This window comes from Phascolarctos cinereus, unplaced genomic scaffold, assembly GCF_003287225.1.
Source record: "Phascolarctos cinereus isolate Bilbo 61053 unplaced genomic scaffold, phaCin_HiC Scaffold_9;HRSCAF=440, whole genome shotgun sequence".
NCBI classification, from domain to species: Eukaryota; Metazoa; Chordata; class Mammalia; order Diprotodontia; family Phascolarctidae; genus Phascolarctos; species Phascolarctos cinereus.
In genome coordinates, this window is record NW_027556402.1 from 243744733 (window position 1) to 243762537 (window position 17805).

General features: G+C 48.8%; 1 protein-coding gene across 2 annotated transcripts in view; it reads left to right on the forward strand.

The window, feature by feature from the left end:
* The first annotated feature begins 8807 nt into the window (after positions 1-8807).
* Positions 8808-17805, forward strand: part of DGKZ (diacylglycerol kinase zeta) — a 66079-nt gene continuing 57081 nt past the window's right edge. Inside the window, exon 1 of one of the 2 annotated variants that reach the window (XM_078148168.1) lies at positions 8808-9528. In XM_078148168.1, coding sequence (XP_078004294.1) covers positions 9278-9528 — 251 coding nt within the window. In that variant the 5' untranslated portion in view covers positions 8808-9277. The remainder of the gene's footprint in view (positions 9529-17805) is intronic. The other variant, XM_021009659.2, reaches the window with a different exon arrangement.

A 17805-nucleotide genomic window follows, 5' to 3' on the forward strand; every position in this document is an offset into this window, starting at 1 on the left:
CCTCTTGCCCACGTGCTTTTCTCTCTTTGGGGTTATTGGGGGAGAAGCAAAGGGTGGCGGGAAGGGGAATTAGTCCAGCTTTGAGTCAAGGCCTGCCCTTACCCAGGCTGCCCCCAAGGGCCACCCAGGCTTGCTTAATCAACAAGTATTTATTAAGCTCCTGCTAAGTGCTGGGTATACATGGATACAGGTGTGTATGCACAGGTCCCTCACCTTAGAGGAGTTTCTAGTTTAGCCTGGAAGTCAGTTCAATTCAACAACCATTGAATGAATGAATGCATGAATGAATGAATGAATGAAAACACATTTATTTATTGGCCTTAGACCTGACACTTACTAGCTGTGTGACCCTGGGCAAGTCACTTAACCCCAATTGCCTTTAAAAAAAAAAAAAAGATGTGCTGAGAATGTTGGAGAGACCTAGGGAAAGTCCCGGGAGACAATTGAGGATCACAAGGCCATTTTCCCTTGGGACTGAGAGGGGGATGGGTTCCAGGGAAAGCTTCATGGCAAAAATGGTGCCTAGCTTGGGCCTTGGAGAGAGAGAGAGAGATAGACATCAACAACAGTTAAAGAAATAGACTTGGGGAAACACCTCTATGTTAAGTAAACTTGTGAGAGTTCTAAGGAAGCAATCATCATTTCTAGCCAGAGTGGTCAGGGAAAGCATCACAGGGTAGATGACATTTAAGTTGGGTTTTAAGGGACAAGTGAAAATTAAGATATCTGTGGCAGGCAAGTATAAAATTTGGGGAAACAGCCCAAGCAAAGGTGAAGAGGTGGGAAAACTTAAGGGAGTGTCAATAAGTACAATGAGGAGCAAGTAGTCTGACCCTAAGGATGGGAAAGTAGATTAAGGCCATATGGCCTTGAATGCCATGGTAAACAGTTTAGACTCAACTCTGCAGATAGTGAGGAGTCATTAGATCTATAGAGGAGTAATGAGTTAAGGATGGGAAAGTAAACTAAAGCCTTGAATGCCAGAGTGAATAGTTTAGACTTAACTCTGTAGACATTGGAGAACTACTGGGGTCTAGAGGAAAGTAATGAGCTAAGGATGGGAAGGCCATATTATGGCCTTGAATGCTACGGTAAATAGTTTAGACTTGACTCTGTAGACAATGGAAAGCCATTGGGTTGTTGAGGGGTGTAATAAGCTAAGGATGGGAAAGTAGATTAAGGCCTTGAGTGCCAGGCTGAATAGTTTGGACTAGGCTCTAAAGACAGAGGGGAGCCACTGAAGACTCCCTGACCCTACACCCCTTGAGGGAAGCACAACACAGCATCTGGTCAGGCAGCCACAAAGAATAACAATTAACAGCCTGGAATTCTTTTTTTCTCAGGAGAAATAAACTGGTCCATTGGTCAACCAACCATATTGATGGTTGAGGAGGGCAAGGGTGTGGAGTGCCTGTATTATGGGAATATGTCACCTAAATCTGCCTAAAGATAACAAATAACATTTGACACATCCAGTGCAGAGGAAAGAATGATGGACTTGGAATCCAAGGACCTGGGTTTGAATCCTGGCCCTCCTGCTTACTGCCTATGTGACCTTAGCCAAATCAGTTAACATTTCTGTGCCTCAGTTTCCTCATCTATAAACTGAGGAGGTTGGACCAAACCATCTCTGAGGTCCCTTCCATCTCAAGGTCTGTGATCCTATAATCCCTCCCCTGATGCTAGATTCTACCAGAGGTTTCATCCAGACCTCACTTTCATCCATCAACAATCATTTATTAGGCACCTACTGTGTGCCACACACTAGGTATACAAAGAATGAAACAAGCCCTACCCTCAAAGTACTTAAAATGTCCTCCCAGGCCCTGAAGCAGTTTCGCCTCTCTTTGCCCACCTCTAGCAAGTCCTGGCCATGCGGAGGGAGCTGGAGTCTCATTAAGACTAAGGTAAATCACGCTCACCACTTTGGGAGGATCCAGGAGCTGAGATATCAGTTCTGGGGCCCAGGGAACATTACATCCTATTCCTGTTATGTTGGTTAAGCTCCTATAGGCAAGGAATTAAGATCACTCTTGTAGGGGAAAAATCTGGCTGACAAGCAGCTGGAACACCAGCTTCTGACCTGCTGAGGCAACATGGTGGAGGGGAAAGTATTGAGTGTGAAGTTGAAGGACCCGAGTTCAAATCCTGTCCTTCCTACTGTGTAATACTGGGCAGATCACTTCATCTTCCTAGGCCTCAGTTTATCCAGCTGTAGAATGAGAGGATTGGACCAGATGATGCCTTGAGTCCTTTCTAGCTCTAGAATTATGATCCTATGTTGCAGTTATTCATTCAATATTCAACATGCATTTGTTAAGCACCTACTATATGCCAGGTACTACATTAGGCAGTGGGGGGAAAAGGCAAAAAGAAAAAAAATAGATTAATCTCTGACTGCAAGGAACTTATCTTTTTCTGGAGAGGAAATAACATGTCCCATATACTCTACAGACAAAGTCGTTCCTGGGTGGGAGAGGGGCTACCTGGGAGGGAGATGAGGAAATGCCTTGTGTAGGAAGAATCCAGCTGAACCTTGAAGGGAGGTGAGGTTGCAGGCATGCCCAATTTGGAGAACAGCCTGGGCCAAAGCCTGTGGGGCAGGAGATCGAACGTCACATACAGGGAACACGTTGTTGAGATTGGCTGGAATGTGACGTGCATGAAGGGGAGAGGAGGAAAAATTAGGCTCTGCCGGCAGGATGGAGCCAGACTGGGAAGGCCTTTAAATGCCAACCAGGAGGTTTGCATTTGATCCTAGAGCCAAGGGGGAGCTCTCATCAGAACTTCTTGGGGGTAGAGTGGCATGTGTTGGACATGCTTAGACCTCATCTGTGACCAAGGGGTCATGAAAAGAGGCCTGGCTCTGAAGTCAGAGGCCTGGGGCTCTAATCCTGGCCCTGTGACCCTGGGCAAGTCATTAAACCTTGACAGACTGCAAGCTCCTCATCTGTAAAATAAGGGTGTTGAATTAATCCTCTCAGATGTTCAGAGTCAGGACTCTCCAAGTGGCCATGGCTTAAGCATCTGTGGATGCTTGCCTTACTTACCCAGGCTTATACAGCAGGGTAGGAGACTGGCAGCACCCGACCTAGGATCAGCACTTGATGTCACAATGACTTGACTTCCTGGACTCCTGAACCTTGGCTGCCCTGACCTCTGAGGCCTAGTTCCTCCCTCCCACTCTGTCTCCTGACCACCATCACCCACAGACTCCCTGTCTAGATCTCCGAGTCCCTGATTCATGTCAGATGTCAGTTGCCCAATTCTCTCCCAACCTGGCCCTGCTGCTGCTGCCCTGGTGTGATGTCGACCTTAATCACCCAAAGGATTTTTGGTCAACTCAACAGTAGGGATGTTTAGCCTGAAGAAGAGAAGATTTAGGGGAAGATAGTAATAAATAAGCAATAAATAGTAATAAAGATAAAATAAAAATACTAATTTAAAAAACTTAATAAATGCTCTCTGACTGACTATATACAGAGGTGGAATAGAGTACCTCCGGAAGGAAGGAAACAGGAATGTATTAAGCACCTGCTATGTGCTTTATAAATATTGCCTCATTTAATTCTCACAACAACCCTGGAAGGCAGATGCTATTATTATCCCCATCTAAAAGATGAGGAAACTAAGGTAAAGTGACTTGCCTAGGGTCATCCATCAAGGAAGTGGATTTGAACTCAGGTCTTTCTGACTCCAGGCCCAGGCACTAGCTGCCTAGGAGATAGTGGGCCCCTCATCACCAGAGGGAGGGAGGTTTTCTAACCATTTGAAGTATCCCAAGAGAGTAGTGGACAAAGAACTGAACTTCCAGTTAGAAAGACCTGGGTTCAAGTCCAGCCTCAGACACATCCAGGCTATGTGACCCTGGGCAAGTCACAATCCTTTCACAGTTCCAAGTAACTCTCTGAGTTCTTAAGTGGCAGAGCAGGTAGAGATTTTCCTTCCTGGAAAGTCCATTGTACCAATGGAATAACACCAAAAAAACTTTAAAAAGAGCCATCCGATGGTGAAAGGGACTCCCTCTAGAGGCAGTGAACACCCCTTCACTGGAAGCCTTCAGGTGGAGTCTGGAGAGAACATTAGAAGGATCCACAGGAGAATGAGACTGTCTCACTTGGTCATGTGTTTCCCAGCCCTGGAGGTCTGGGCAGCAACTGGTCAGGAATGGCATCTGCCGCATTCTTGTCAAATCACATATGGCCAGTGAGATCCTCGGGCCATAGAGTCAGACCTAGAAAGGACCTCCGAGGTCACCTTGTGCACCCACTCATCCTACAGATGAGGGAACTGAGGGGAAGTCAGTTACTGCCAGAGACTTCTAGGCTAGAGTCAGGAAGACCTGCCTCAGATACTTAGTGACCTTGTGACCCTGGACAAGTCACTTAACCATTCCTAGCCTCAGTTTCCTCATCTGTAAAATGGGAGTCATAATAGCATCCCACTTCACAGGATTGTTGTAAGGGTCCATTGAGATGAGGCTCTTTGCCAAGCGCAAAGCTCTATGTCAGTGCTAGTTGGAATGGGATGTCAGAGGCCCTCTAAGCCATTGTCCTCAATATTATCTGCCAGGGTCCCACAGCTAGTAAGCGTCTCTATCTCTGAATTTCTATGATTCTCCCTTCTGAAGCTACCCTCTCCTGTCCCTCCCTCATATGTGTCCCTGGAATCTTTTCTACCCAGAACAGAATCAGCTGATTCATTGGGTCTGGTCTGTTGGCCAGAACCCCACCTCTGTTGATCACTGCTCGCTCCTGAACATCTCAGAGCTGCTTCCTTCCGGCCTGTTCTGGGCCTGGCCTTCAGTACTACACTAGTTGGGGGCAGTGGACTGCAGGCCCCACTGTTGACATGCAACCTCAGCTGCTTTTGTTCTAGTGTGGGGACCCATGCACAGCTGCAGAGGTGGCATCATCTCCAATTACAGGCCCTGTGGTTCTGTACTCACCAGGCTCTGTCACCCTTACAGGCAGGTGACTGTTCTTTAAATGCCAGGCATCCTCCCTCAAATTGACACAACAAATCCTTTGTTAGAAATGTATGCCCCAGGCTGCCAGCACAACGGGGACCAGAGAGAGCAGATTAGAGTCCCCAAGAAGCAATTTTCCCAGCAGGCCTGATGAGGCCATGGTACAATTACAAGGGAAAAGGCCTCTTTATTCCTTTACCAGGAAATCCTAGGCTAGTTGGTTTAGAGCTGAAGACTACCTTAGAGCAGAGAGGCTCTTAACTTTTTGTGTGTCCTAAGACAACCCTTTTGTCAGTCCAGTGAAGCCTATGGACCCCCTTCTCAGGACAATATTTTTAAATTCATAAAATCCGTAGGATTACAAAAGAAACTAATTCTATTGAAACACAGTCACCAATTTTTTTAAGTTCATGGATCCCAGGTTAAGAAGACCATCTGGTCCAACCCCATCGTTTTACCATTTCCAGTCTAATCCAATCAACACTTACTAAGCATCTGCTACATGCCAGGGCCAGGCACTGGGGATACAATTAATAAAAACAAAGACAGGCTCTGGGTTCCAGAAGCTAATCTAATGGAAGGAGGGAGGACAATACACAAAGGGAGGCCGGAAAGGGGTAGGAGGAGACAAGGTTCCAACTTTTCTGGGCCTCAGTTTCCACATCTGTAAAATGCTGACATTGGCCTCCATCACCAGTGAGTTCTTAAGTCCATGTTCCTGTAAGTCATGACCTGTTTATGAATCTTGGCCCAGGCTTCCTGAAGGACAGCCTGTTGGACTGTCCTTCCGTCTGCAAGGAGGTAGCAGAGAGGGAAATGGAGGGTAGGGGAAGACAAGGGAGGAGGGCACTCAGAGCTGGCTGCAGTTCCAATTCCAGTCCTCGACCCTGGGGAGGAGGGAAGCAGTCGGGGGATAATGCAATCAGCAGATGATAGTAAAGGGTGAAGTGTGAGGACAAAGGGCCCCTGAGGGCTTAGAGAGCCCAGCAGGAAAGGGCTAAACTGGAGCCAAAGGGGAAACCCAGCGGCTGATCCATCTGGGAGAGAGAATGACAAAGCCAAAAGTACCGTAAAGCTTGGTGTAGGAGGCTGCCCTGTTGGGAAGGTGAGGCAGAAAGCCTCTGGCTTAGGGCCTGAGGAAGCCTATAGGACACAGCCAAGGAGATGGGATGCCCCTGTAGTGGGATCCCCAGACCTTTACTTTAGGAAAAGGGGGCAGGGGAGGGGGAAGCTCCTTTGGAACAAAAGAATCAGGGTAGGATTGTAGAATTACAACGGAGTCCGGGCCCTTTACTGATGGATGACAAACTGAGGCCCAGAGAGGCAGGACTAGGCCAAAGTCAAACAGAGAATAAGAAGCAGAGTCAGAATTTCCACCTATGTCCTCTAGCACTAGTGCTCTGGATTAGAAGCCAAAGGGCCTGGGTTCAAATCTCGGCTCTGCTACCTATGAATTTGGGCACATCATGTCTCCACTTGGCCTCAGTTTCCTCTTTTGCCAAATGAGTGGCTGGACCATTTCTAGTGCTCAATCCTCAGACTGGTATTTAGTGATCTCTGCAGGTTGTAAAGATGACCAAGATGTGAGCCTTGCTTCCAAAGAGTCAACAGTTCGTAGAGGAAACAGGCACGTAATCAGATAACCATAGTCCACAGTACCATATAACCAGATGCCATAGGAGGTCAGGGCAAGGGAAAGTGCCCCTCTATCTGGGAATGACTGCAGAAGAAGGAATAGGGGTGATAGGAGCTGAGCCTTGAAGAAGAATTTCAAGGAGATATAAAAAAGGGGGGCAGCAGGGCAGAAAAGAATAGGGGGACTGAGGTAGGTAGTTTAGCTTGGCTGGAGGAGAGTCATGGCAAATAAGGCCAGAAGGTCTTAAGATCATAGATTTAGAGCTGGAAAAAACTTAATGGTCATCTAATCCAACCCTCTCTCATTCTACAGATAAGGAAACTGAGGCTAAAACAGGAAGTGACTTACCTAAGGCCACACAGCTAACAGGAGTCAGAGTTAGGATTTCAACCCACGTCTTCCTGACTCCAGGTCCAAAACTTGATCCAGGTCAAGGTCAGAACAAGCCTTGAAGGCCAGGCTAAGGAGTTTGTACAAACAGAACCATTTTAACAAATACAAATAGCCAAGCAAAACAAATGCCAGCATTGGCTATCGGACAGTATTGAACAGTTAGTGGAAAGGCCACAGTATGGAGACTGGTTTCCAAATCAGGCTGTGCTTTGTGACCTTGGGCAAATCACTTTATTTCCCCCTCTCTGGGTCTCAGTGTTCTCATCTGTAGAATGGAGATAAACATACTTGTAAAGCTCATCTGTGACATGAGGAGTGTAGCTCTTTGATACTATGGCTTTATTCTGTAGGCAATAGAGAGCTATTGAAAGTTTGAAACTAAGAGAGGAAGTGACCTGAGAAGAGTTACTTTAGGAAGACTAGTCTAGGCTTAGGATGGATTGAAAATACTTTATCAAAGGTTCATTAAGCACATACTATGTGTATAGGCCAGTGCAAAACAAGCATTTATTAATCATCTACAATATGCCAGGCACTTTACAAATATTATCTCAATTGATCCTCATGACAATCCAAGGAGGTAGATGCTGTTTTTTATTCCCACTTTACAGTTAAGAAAACTGAGATAGACAAGTTAATTTACTTGTCCAGGGTCACACAACTAGTAAGTGTTTAAGGTAAGTTTTAAAGCCAGTTCTTCCTACCTCCAGTCTCAGCACTCTATCCACTGCCTAGATGCCAGATTTGGGGGGGGGGGGAAGGGGGAGAAGGGATTTAGGTAAGACGTGGTTTCTGACTTCATGAAGCTTACAGTCTAGTAACAGCTATTGCAATTGTCAAGGCAAGCTGTAATGAGGGCCAGAACCAGGTGGCCACATGAAAGAAAAAAAGAGAAGAGAAAAAAATTGAAGGCACCCCGGGGAATGGCTGGATAAAGAGAGGAAAATGAAGGAGTTAAAGGTGACTTTAAAGCTGTTCTCCCCTACTCATTCAGCTTCTAACCTTCAAGACTGGGGAGCCTCTCTGAGAAGTCTGAACCCCAAGTTCTGAGGCTCCAGAATCCAGAAGGCAAAGGGAACAGCTCCGGAGGGCTCCAGAAACGGTCTGCTCTTGCCACAATCTCATGATGCCTCACTTCTGACGTCTGTTCAGTTTCCTCCCTCCCTCCCCGACTCCTCACATCCCAGATGGCAGTCAGAAGATCCCGGGGGTTCAAAGGGTTAAAGCCAGTTCCAAAGTCATGCCTGTCTCAGCCGCCCCCGCCTTCCTCAGCCACCCCCCCACACACACACCCCCGACCCCCGCCCTCCACCTGCCTGAGGCTGGCTGCAAATACCAGGACTGGAGAGGTTGGAGGGGTGGTTGAAGCTAGTTGACAGGGCTGCCTGCAGGGAAGGTGGGAGAGATTGACAGCAGCCAGAGCTGAGGGGGCCGGTGACTGGCAGCTACTGCGCCTCTGGGAAGGGGCTCTGGCTGGCAGGCGGGGAGGAGCTGTAGGGGCGGAGGTGGCCAGAAGCAGCAGAGCCGAGCTCGCGCCCTTCCTCCCACGGGAACGCTGGCCCTGGCTGACACCCCACAGGGCCCTCCAAGGGCCCTGGCTGGTCCCCGCTGGCAGTTTGAGCCGGGTTCCTCGTCCCGGGACGGAATAGGACTGACTGCGCGCGGGGAGAGCTGCGGAGGCGGCGGCGTCTGTGTCGGTCGTAGGTCGCGGTAGCCGGCTGCTCAGCGCTGCGCTCCGGGCTCTACAGGGTTAAGCGGCGGGTTGCGAGTGTCTCTAAGGTGACATTACAGCCGGAGTCGGAAAGCGCAGAGCACAGAGCGAGCTCGGGGCCCTTCCCCGCCGCGCTCCGCCGTGCGCTGCCTGGCATCTGCTTCGCATCCACCTCGCCTGCGCGCAGGGCCCCCCAAGGGCTCCCAAGGGCTAGCCGCCAGTCCGCAGCCTGCCAGCCTGCAGAGGCCCCCTCGGACCGTAGCATTCCCCTTCCCGCTCCCCCCTGACCCTTGGCTCGGGCTTCAGCTGCGTGCGTCTCTGCCTCCTTCCTGCCTTGGCACCCGGGAGGGTCTTCCAGGACTCCTCGCCTCCTGCACCTCTGGGAAGGGGACCACACCACCCCATCTTCCCCGGAGCCGCGTCCTCCCTGAGGGCGGAGAGAGACTGGGAAAGAGACGTGAACTTGACCTGAGCCCGAGGCCGCTGGGGTGCACCTGCTCCTTGCCCTACAGGTGGCCCAGCCAGTACTCGGTGCCCCGGATCCCCAGCTGGGAGGGCGGCCGGCAGGATGGCCGAGGGACCCAAGAAGGGAGGAGGCTCGGTCGCCGGCGGCGGGAACCCTCGGGACTGGACAGGCCTGAGCCGGGGAGCAGAAGCGGAGGAGGAGGTGGTGAGGCGGCGGTGCTGGCGGAAGGAAGGGGGCGCGGCGCGGCCTGACTTGTCGCTGCCGAGGCTGGCGTGGCCCCGGGGCACGGCCGAAGACTCCCCGGTGGAGGAGCAATTTCACCAGCTGAATCTCAGGAAACAGGTGTCTTACAGGTAAGGTCACATGCGGGGAGTGGGGAGGGGGCATGAGGAGCCTTCTAGCTGGGACCCTTCCGATGAAATGGGGCCTCATGTTGCACCTACAGTCAACTATGGTAACCATCTACTCTTCTCGGGATTTTACCATATCCCTAACCTCCTTTCTAATCAACCTTTGTCAGAGGAGGTGAGAGCCTCAGCTCCCCTCCATAGGGCTGGTAGATGCTGTTGGACCATGCAGGCACGATCCAGCAGTGAACTAGGGAGCCAGGCAGCATTCTCCTTTGGGTCATGACTGACGCTTGGCATGGGGGGGGCAGGGTGAGCACACCCAGAGCAAAGAGATGTCCCACCCCCCCTTCTCTGCCTGTGGTGGGGGAAAGGGGAGAGGTGGATGCTCAAGTATTGCTCCCCCTGCATCTCCCTCTGCCTCCCTGACACTTCAGTATCCTGTCCCCCCTCCCAAGCTAGCCCCGGCAGCAGAAGAGGAGGGACTCAGATTGCGCCCCCCTCCTTGCCTATCAGAAGCGATTGGAGGAAACATTTGTTGTCGATCTGCAATCGACTTTTTTTCCATTACTTGGCTTGGCAAAGAGAAACATGGGAGGAAGGGGTAATCATGACATGAAAAAGAGGGCACAGTGGAACCCCATCTCTTGCCCTAGCTCAATGAAGTCAGGCAGAAAACTGGAGCTAGGAGGGACCCGAGAGTTGATGGAGTCTACCTCTCTCATTGTACAAATCAGGAAACTGAGTCTGAAAGAGAACTAGTAACTTGCGCAAGGCCACAAAGATAAGACCTGGGCACTTCAACTCCAGATCCAAAATCTTTTCACTGGGCTTCACAGAAAGCCAGACAACAGGAGAGCCTGCCCTGGCTAAAGCAAGGACTGCTGGGAAGAGGCTTCATCAAAGCAGCCCAGTCCTGGGAGTGTGGACAATTTACTGACCCTGGCAGGCAACCCACCCCAACCTTGCTCATCATTGTCTGTCCTTGTCACCTGACACAGAACTGTGTGTGATTGCTGCCATGGAGCCCTCTATGCTCACCGAGGTGGCACCTTTCCACATGAGTGAGGGAAAGAATAGAGTTTCACCAGGGCACGGAATGGGCTTGAGGAAATAGCTTGAACTCTGGCAATATCCTCTTCGATCCCTTAATATTATAAGGCTACAGATGTGGGATGAGCAATCTTGGGCTGAGGACAACTGTCCCTGTTAGTGTGCTGGTCACCTGGGGGTAGGAGGAATCACCAGCAGGACCTGGGTCATGAGCATCACCAAGGAAGGATAAACGGAATTGACAGGAAGAGCTTGGCTGGGGAGGGGAGAAAAGAGGATGCCAGAGGAGTATGGGGGATGGGATGGAATTTGGTAGAGGGACTGAGATGGATTAGTTCAGGGAGCCCTGCAGAGAGATGGGCTTGAAGGGCCTTTGATAGGAAAATTTAGCCCTTTGGGGATTTGGGAATGTAGAATGAAAAGATCCAGGATAATCAGGTTCTTTTCAGCCTGGGAGGGGAGTTGGGGGTGGGGGGAGGTATCCAGAAGAAGAGAGCTCAGGAGTGGACAGCTGGAGAGAACAGAACAAACCTTCCATGGTAAGTGAGTTGGAACCCATGTTATATATGTCCCAGGCACTATGCTAAATGCTGGGCATACAAAGAAAGGCAACAGTCATGATGATGATGATGATGATGACGATAGCTAGCACTTACATAGCACTCTAAAGCGATTCATATATGCATATATACACATACATATACATAGATATATAATCTCATTTGATCCTTACAACTCTGTCAGGTAGATGCTATTGTTATCTTCTTTTTAGGGATAAAGAAACCAAGAGGGAGATGGGTTCAGTGACTTGCCCAGGGTCATACAATTAAATAAGTTTCTGAGACAAGATTTGCACTCAGGTCTTCCTGGCTTCAACTCCAGCACTCATTGTCCCTGCCCTCTGTGAGTTCTCATGCTAATAGTGATGAATAAGTCAGTTCATAGAAGATCTATACAGATGACCTCAGAGAGGTCTTGCATTAGTAGGTGGTCTGGAGTAGAACTGAAAACAGGAAAGGCCTCCCTCCCAATAGGGGTACCATGGAGAGGGCCAGCATCACCTGGCCAAAGTTAGGTCATCCCACCTGTGGATATTTTCAATTGGCACTGAAAGACCTGGCCCCTCCCACTCACTGCAGAGGTCTCTGATGTCAGGAGATAAATGGTTTGGAAGGGGGAGGAAGAGAATAAGTATTTGTATGGTGCTTACTATGTGCCAGGTGCAGTGCTATGTGTTTTGTGAACATCTTATTTGAGATATTGAAGATAGGTGTTGTTATTAGGTCTATTTTACAATGGAGGAAACTGAGCTTGAGAAAGATTAAGTGACTTGCCCAGGGTCACACAGCTAGTAAGTGGCTGATGAAGGATTTGAACTCAGATCTCCCAATGACAGTCCCAAAGCTATATCCACTATAGCTGCCAAGGAGAGGTGAAGTCCTTCTCTGGCCTGGTCCCTGAAATATAGGGAACAGGAATGGGACAGGGCATCAAAATGGAAGAGGAGCTGCCCTAGAGAAGAGGAGGCAATCCAATCTGGCCATCCCACTCTGGGGCTGGCCGTAGAGCCCCCAAATGAATGGCTCCTGGGCACCTCAAGAAAACCAGCAGTGACTCCTCATCCATACTATACCCACTGATGGCCCACTCCTTAGCCCTTCTGACCCAAGGAAACACAGGATTGGAGAAGAAAGCCACTCTTCTGGTCCTGGTGAGACAGTATGGGACAGTAAATGGTAGTCATGAGCCTTGAATTCAAATCTCGACTAAGCCACCATATGCAGCCCATTTAACCACCATGTGCCTCACTTTGCTCACTTGCAGGATGAAAGGTTTAAATCAGAGGATCTCTGAGCTGCCTTCTGGCTTGAACTCTGTGATCTAGAATGACAACTCTCATTTCTGAAGCACTTTAGGGTTTACAAAGCTCTTTTCTCCTAGGGAAATGGGCCAGAATTTAGGGTTAGGATTAGTTAGAGCTGGGCCCAAATAAGGGACAGAGGGAGATGGTGAATGAAGCCCAAGCCCCTGACTTCTCCAAGTCCCTAGCCCAGAATTAGGATCCCAGTGTCCCTGGGTGAGGGCATGCTCTGTGTTAAATCTCCCTACCCACCCTTCATGATGGATTAATAAGAGAGATGGATGAAAAGCCCTCCACAAGGAGAAAGGGCTGGGAAAGATTCCAGAGCCAGGAATGGAAAGGGAGGAGGGCTCCACCTTCCATGTAAAGTGGGCCTTTAGATATAGGTCAGGGCTTGGGGGCAGTTAGGTGGTGCAGTGGATAGAGTTCTGGCTTTGGGGTCAGGAGGACCTGAGTTCAAGTCTGACCTCAGACACTTGACACTTACTAGCTATGTGACCCTTGGAAAGTCACTTAACCCCAATTGCCTCACCAAAAAAAAAAAAAAAGAGTAAAAATAACTTAGATCAAAAATGTTTTTAAAAAAAGAGTTCAAAGATATAGGTCAGGATTGGAAGCCTGCCTATTCCTTTAGGAGTCACATGCTAAGTAAGAAGCAATAGGCCAAGCAGCTCCTGCAGCCCCTGCACCCAGGGACCACCACCTGGTCTTCTCTAGCCAGCCTCAGTAGCACTTGAATACTGCTCTTGAAAGAGATACTTTCCCTCTCCTTAGAATCCAGACAGACGATGTCTACCCCAGAAAAAAAGAACAGGAGAAAGAAGTCACAGGCTGGGATGGAAGTGAAAGGAAAGTGTGTGGGGGCCGCGGACCCCTTTCAGCTCAGTCAGCGTTTGTATCCCAGACACTGGACTGGGCCTTAGGAAGACAGACAAAAATGAGAATCGCTGCCTTCCCTGAGCTCTCTTTGTCCTGGGGTCAGGGCAGGCTGAGATCACCGATATACAAATGAATCCTTTAGCTTAAAGTTTTCCATACGCCAGGGAAGGGGGCGGAGGGGAAAACCTAGATGCGCGGCACCAGGTAGGGGAGCGTTGAGCGTCTCTGCCTCCGCTGCCACTCCCATCACCCGGTCCTTCCAACACCCCAGACCGGGCTGTGCGGTAAGAGAGGCAGGATTTTACCCTCCGAGGGCAGGTGGGTGTGACCAGAGAGGGAATGACCAATCAAGAGACTGGGAACATTGTGGCTTGTAATCCAACTAGTAAATACAACTAGAAGAAAAGGCGGGGGCGGGGCCAAAAATAAGTCCGCTGGAGCCATCTGGTTTTGGAGGGAGGAAACCCAGAACTGCGTAGACAGACCCAAGATGCCTGGTCACTTGGCACACAGTGCCAACAATAGTCATATTCATTCGCAGTATTTATTAAATGCGTGTTATATGTCAAGTTCTAGGGTTTGCACAAAAATGAAGCAGTCCCTGCCCGCAAGAAGCTTACGTTTATTGTGGAAATAGTAATGTCAGATTTTGAGCTGAAAGTCAGGTAGGTGGCTCAGTGGGAAGACCCGAGTTCAAATTTGGCCTCAGATACTAGCTGTGTGAGCCTGGGCAAATCACTTCCTCTCAGTCTGTCTCAGTTTCTTCAACTGTATAATGGAGATAATAGTAACACCTACCTCTCAGAGTTGTGGTAAGGATTAGGTGAGATATTATCTGAAAAGAGCTTTGCAGACTTTAAAGAGCTATAGAAATGCTAGTTATGGTTATTATCTAGTCTAGCGATTCTCAAAGTGTGGTCTCCAAGAACAAAACTATATTCATAATAATAGTAAGATGTTTTAATTTCTAATACAGTAAATATAGATAGATGTAAACCCACATGAACAAAAGCTCTTTGGAGTCCTCAATAATTTTTAAGCATAAAGGAGTCCTGAGACCTCAAATTTTGAGAACTACTGATCTAACCAATTCCTTCATTTTTCACACAAGGAAACTGAGATCGAGAGAGGTTAAGGGACTTGCCCAGGGTTCCACAGGAAGCAGGTATGTCAGCTAGGATGTGTTCCCCAAGTCTTTCAATTTCAAATTAAGTTCTTTCCCCACCATATTGGCCACCTGAGACAGCCTCTATATCCCTCAAAAGGTCTCTGCTGTGTTTAGGGACCCTGTACTGGGAAGTGGATGGAATACATACGAAGGAAGAAGCAGCAGGAAGCTGCTGGACAGAAATGGGACTGAATTATGTGCTCCACTGATTAACAGTTAGTGTTTCTAAGGAGCCTTCAGGTTCACAGAGGGCTTTACATAACATCATCTCATTTCAACCTCATAGCAAACCTATCAGATAAGTACCCCTGGGATTTGTTACCCCATTTTATAGATGAGGAAACTGAGGCTCAGAGCTATAAAGAGATTGATACGGGTTAGAGGTTCGACTTGAACCCGTGTCTCCTGAGCTCCCCTCTCTCCATCCAGCTGACTGTAAGCCTTCAGGTGAGGCAGTTTGGGGAAAAGGAATAAAATCGTAGGATCGTGGACCTAGGGCTGAAAGGGATCTCAAAGGTCATCTGGTCTAATCTCTTGTTTTACAGATGAGGAAAGTCACAGGTGAAGTTACTCCCTATTACCTCCAGGATCAAATATAAAATCCTCTCCTTGACATTTAAAGCTCTTTATAACCTGATCCCTCTCTACCTTTCTAGGCTTCTTACACATTCCCCCACTCTTCTCCATAACCCAATGACGCTGTTCCTAACAAAGGGCATTCCTTCTCCCAACTCTGCTGTGGCACTTGATTTCCCCCCAACCTGGAATGCTCTCCCTCTCCTCTCCATTCCTGGCTTCCTGTAGATGGGCTCAAAACCCACCTTCTGCAGCACTCTTCCCTCTGAACTTACGTCCCATTTACACCCATCTACTTCAGTCATGTCCTACTCTTCATGACCCCATTTGGGGTTTTCTTGGCAGAGATACTGGAATGGTTTGCCATTTCCTTCTCCAGCTCATTTTACTGATGAAGAAACTGAGGCAAACAGGGTGAAGTGACTTGTCCAGGGTCACACAATATATACCCTGTATATACAAGGAGGGCAGGGATTCGGTTTTTGCTTCTTTGTATCCCCAGAAGCACTTCGTAGGTGCCATGGCAGCTTGCCCAAAGTCACACATCTAGTAAGCGGTAGACATGTAATTTGAACCCAGATCCCCTGACTCCAGAGTTATGGTCGTCATCCTTTGTACAAGGATTTGTTTTGTTTGTTGCCAGAGGGAAGAACTTGGAGTCCAGGGAGGAAACTGCAAGGAAGCAGGTTTCTGGGAGTTGAGAGGGAAATCGCTCCTGGTAATTAGTGATCCAGAGGGAATGGGCCGTCTCAAGAGGAAGGGAGTTCCCCCCATCACTGGAGGTCTTCAAGTGGAGTCTTAACCATTTGTCAGAAATATAACAGAGGCAACTCCTGTTCAGTTACAAATTGAAAAAAGATGACCTCTGAAACTCCTTCCAACTTTGAGATTGCATTTGATAAGTATTTATTAAGCACCTACTAAATGTCAGGCTTTGTGTTAGGTTCTAGGAAAAAAAATACAAAAAGAAATACAGTTTGTGCCCCTCAAGGGGCTCACACTCTACTATGGGTATATAACCACAAATAGGTATATACAGGACATATAGAAAACATGCAATGATGGGAGGCAGCAGGAATGCTAGTAATTGGGTGAATCAGGAAAGGAAACTTGAAAGATATGGAACCAGCTCAGCCTTGAAGGGAGCTAGGAGTTCTAAAGATAGGGAAGGGAGTGTATTCGGCCTTGGCCAAGGCTTGGAGATGGGGAGATGGTCTGTTGTGTCCCACGAACAGCAGGTTGGGCTAGAGAGGGAAGGGGCGGGTTGTATTAGGAGAGGAATCATTCTGAAAAAAGCAAGGTGGGGCCGGAGCGTGAAAGGTTGTGAATGCCAGCTGACAATTCTAAGGGAGAGATTTAGAATGTAGGCTGAGTTGACTTGGGAAGTCTTCTTGTGGGAAGTGGAACTTTGTAGGAGTTGGGCTTTGAAAGATGGGTAAGAGGTGAAGAGGAGGAGGAGGAGGGGAGAGCTGACTCCCCCAGACTCTCCCTCCCATCATCCCCACTCACCACTCCCCCCAGTCTCCACCAGGCGGGGCATCAGCTGCCAGGACTCGCAGGGGTGGATGGCCCCCTGCTGCGGGCACACAGCTCCTCGTGGGAGGGGGCACCTGATCCAGCTCCCTGGTTGCTATTTACCAGCCTCTAAAAATAACCCACAGAGTGACAGAGAGATGGGGCCGATTTGTAATTTAAATAGCAACGGGATAGAGCAGCGAGCTGGGAGAGATCACATACTGTCCCGAATTAAAAATGCAAAACCTTGGGGGCAGGCAGCTGGGAGCTGGGAGAGGGCAGGGAGCAGGAAAAAGAGATGGGGAGCAGGATCCCTCCTAGGGATGGGGGCCAACTGCTGGAAGAACAGGAAGCTTGGGGCACTTCATCCCCTCGGCCTTCCTTTGCCAAGGGTGGGGTTCAGATCTTTATTGTTTGGCCCTCTCCTTCCTACTTCCCCTGGGCAACATTGGCTGATCTCCTTCCTAAAGTGGTATGGCACTTAGGAAATTGCCCTGGATTGGGGCGGTGAGGAGGTCCTAATGCCAGTTCTGTCTTTGTTTGCTGTGTGACTTTGGGTGAGTCTCTTTCCCTGATCCAAACAAGAGGGTTGAGTTAGCTGATCAGGATGGGGTCCTTTCCTGCTCTAACATTCAATTACTATTACCCTGGGATTCCAACGCTCCTGGGAACAGGATCAAAGGCACAGGCTGTCAGTTTGCTGAGCAGCCTGTCTCAGAGGGAACCTGGGAAAAGGTGTCCCGAACCAGGAGGTAGAAGGCAGAAGCTGGAGCCATGCATAGAGGGTGGGCAATTCTAATTTAGACCAACAGGCATTTAAGAGCCTGCTCTGGGACAGATAGCCACCACCCTAAACAAGGAGTACATAAAAGCAAAAAGCAGAAGACAGTTCCCAGCCTTCAAACTTATGTTCTACTGGGGGATAAAAGATGTAAACAGATCATTTAGGCCTTGATCTGTGATTTCACTGGTCCAGGGAACTCCCTGTAGGGTACTGGACTCCTTCTGCCCACAAAAATCACAGCTATTGTCAAAGTGAATAGAGCACTGGCCCTGGAGTCAGGAGGACCTGAGTTCAAATCCGGCCTCAGACACATAACACTTACTAGCTGTGTAACCCTAGGCAAGTCACTTAACCCCATTGCCTAGCCAAAAAAATAAAATAAAATAAAATAAAATAAATCACAGCTATTTCTTAACTGATCATTTGAGAGAATCCAGTCCACTGGGC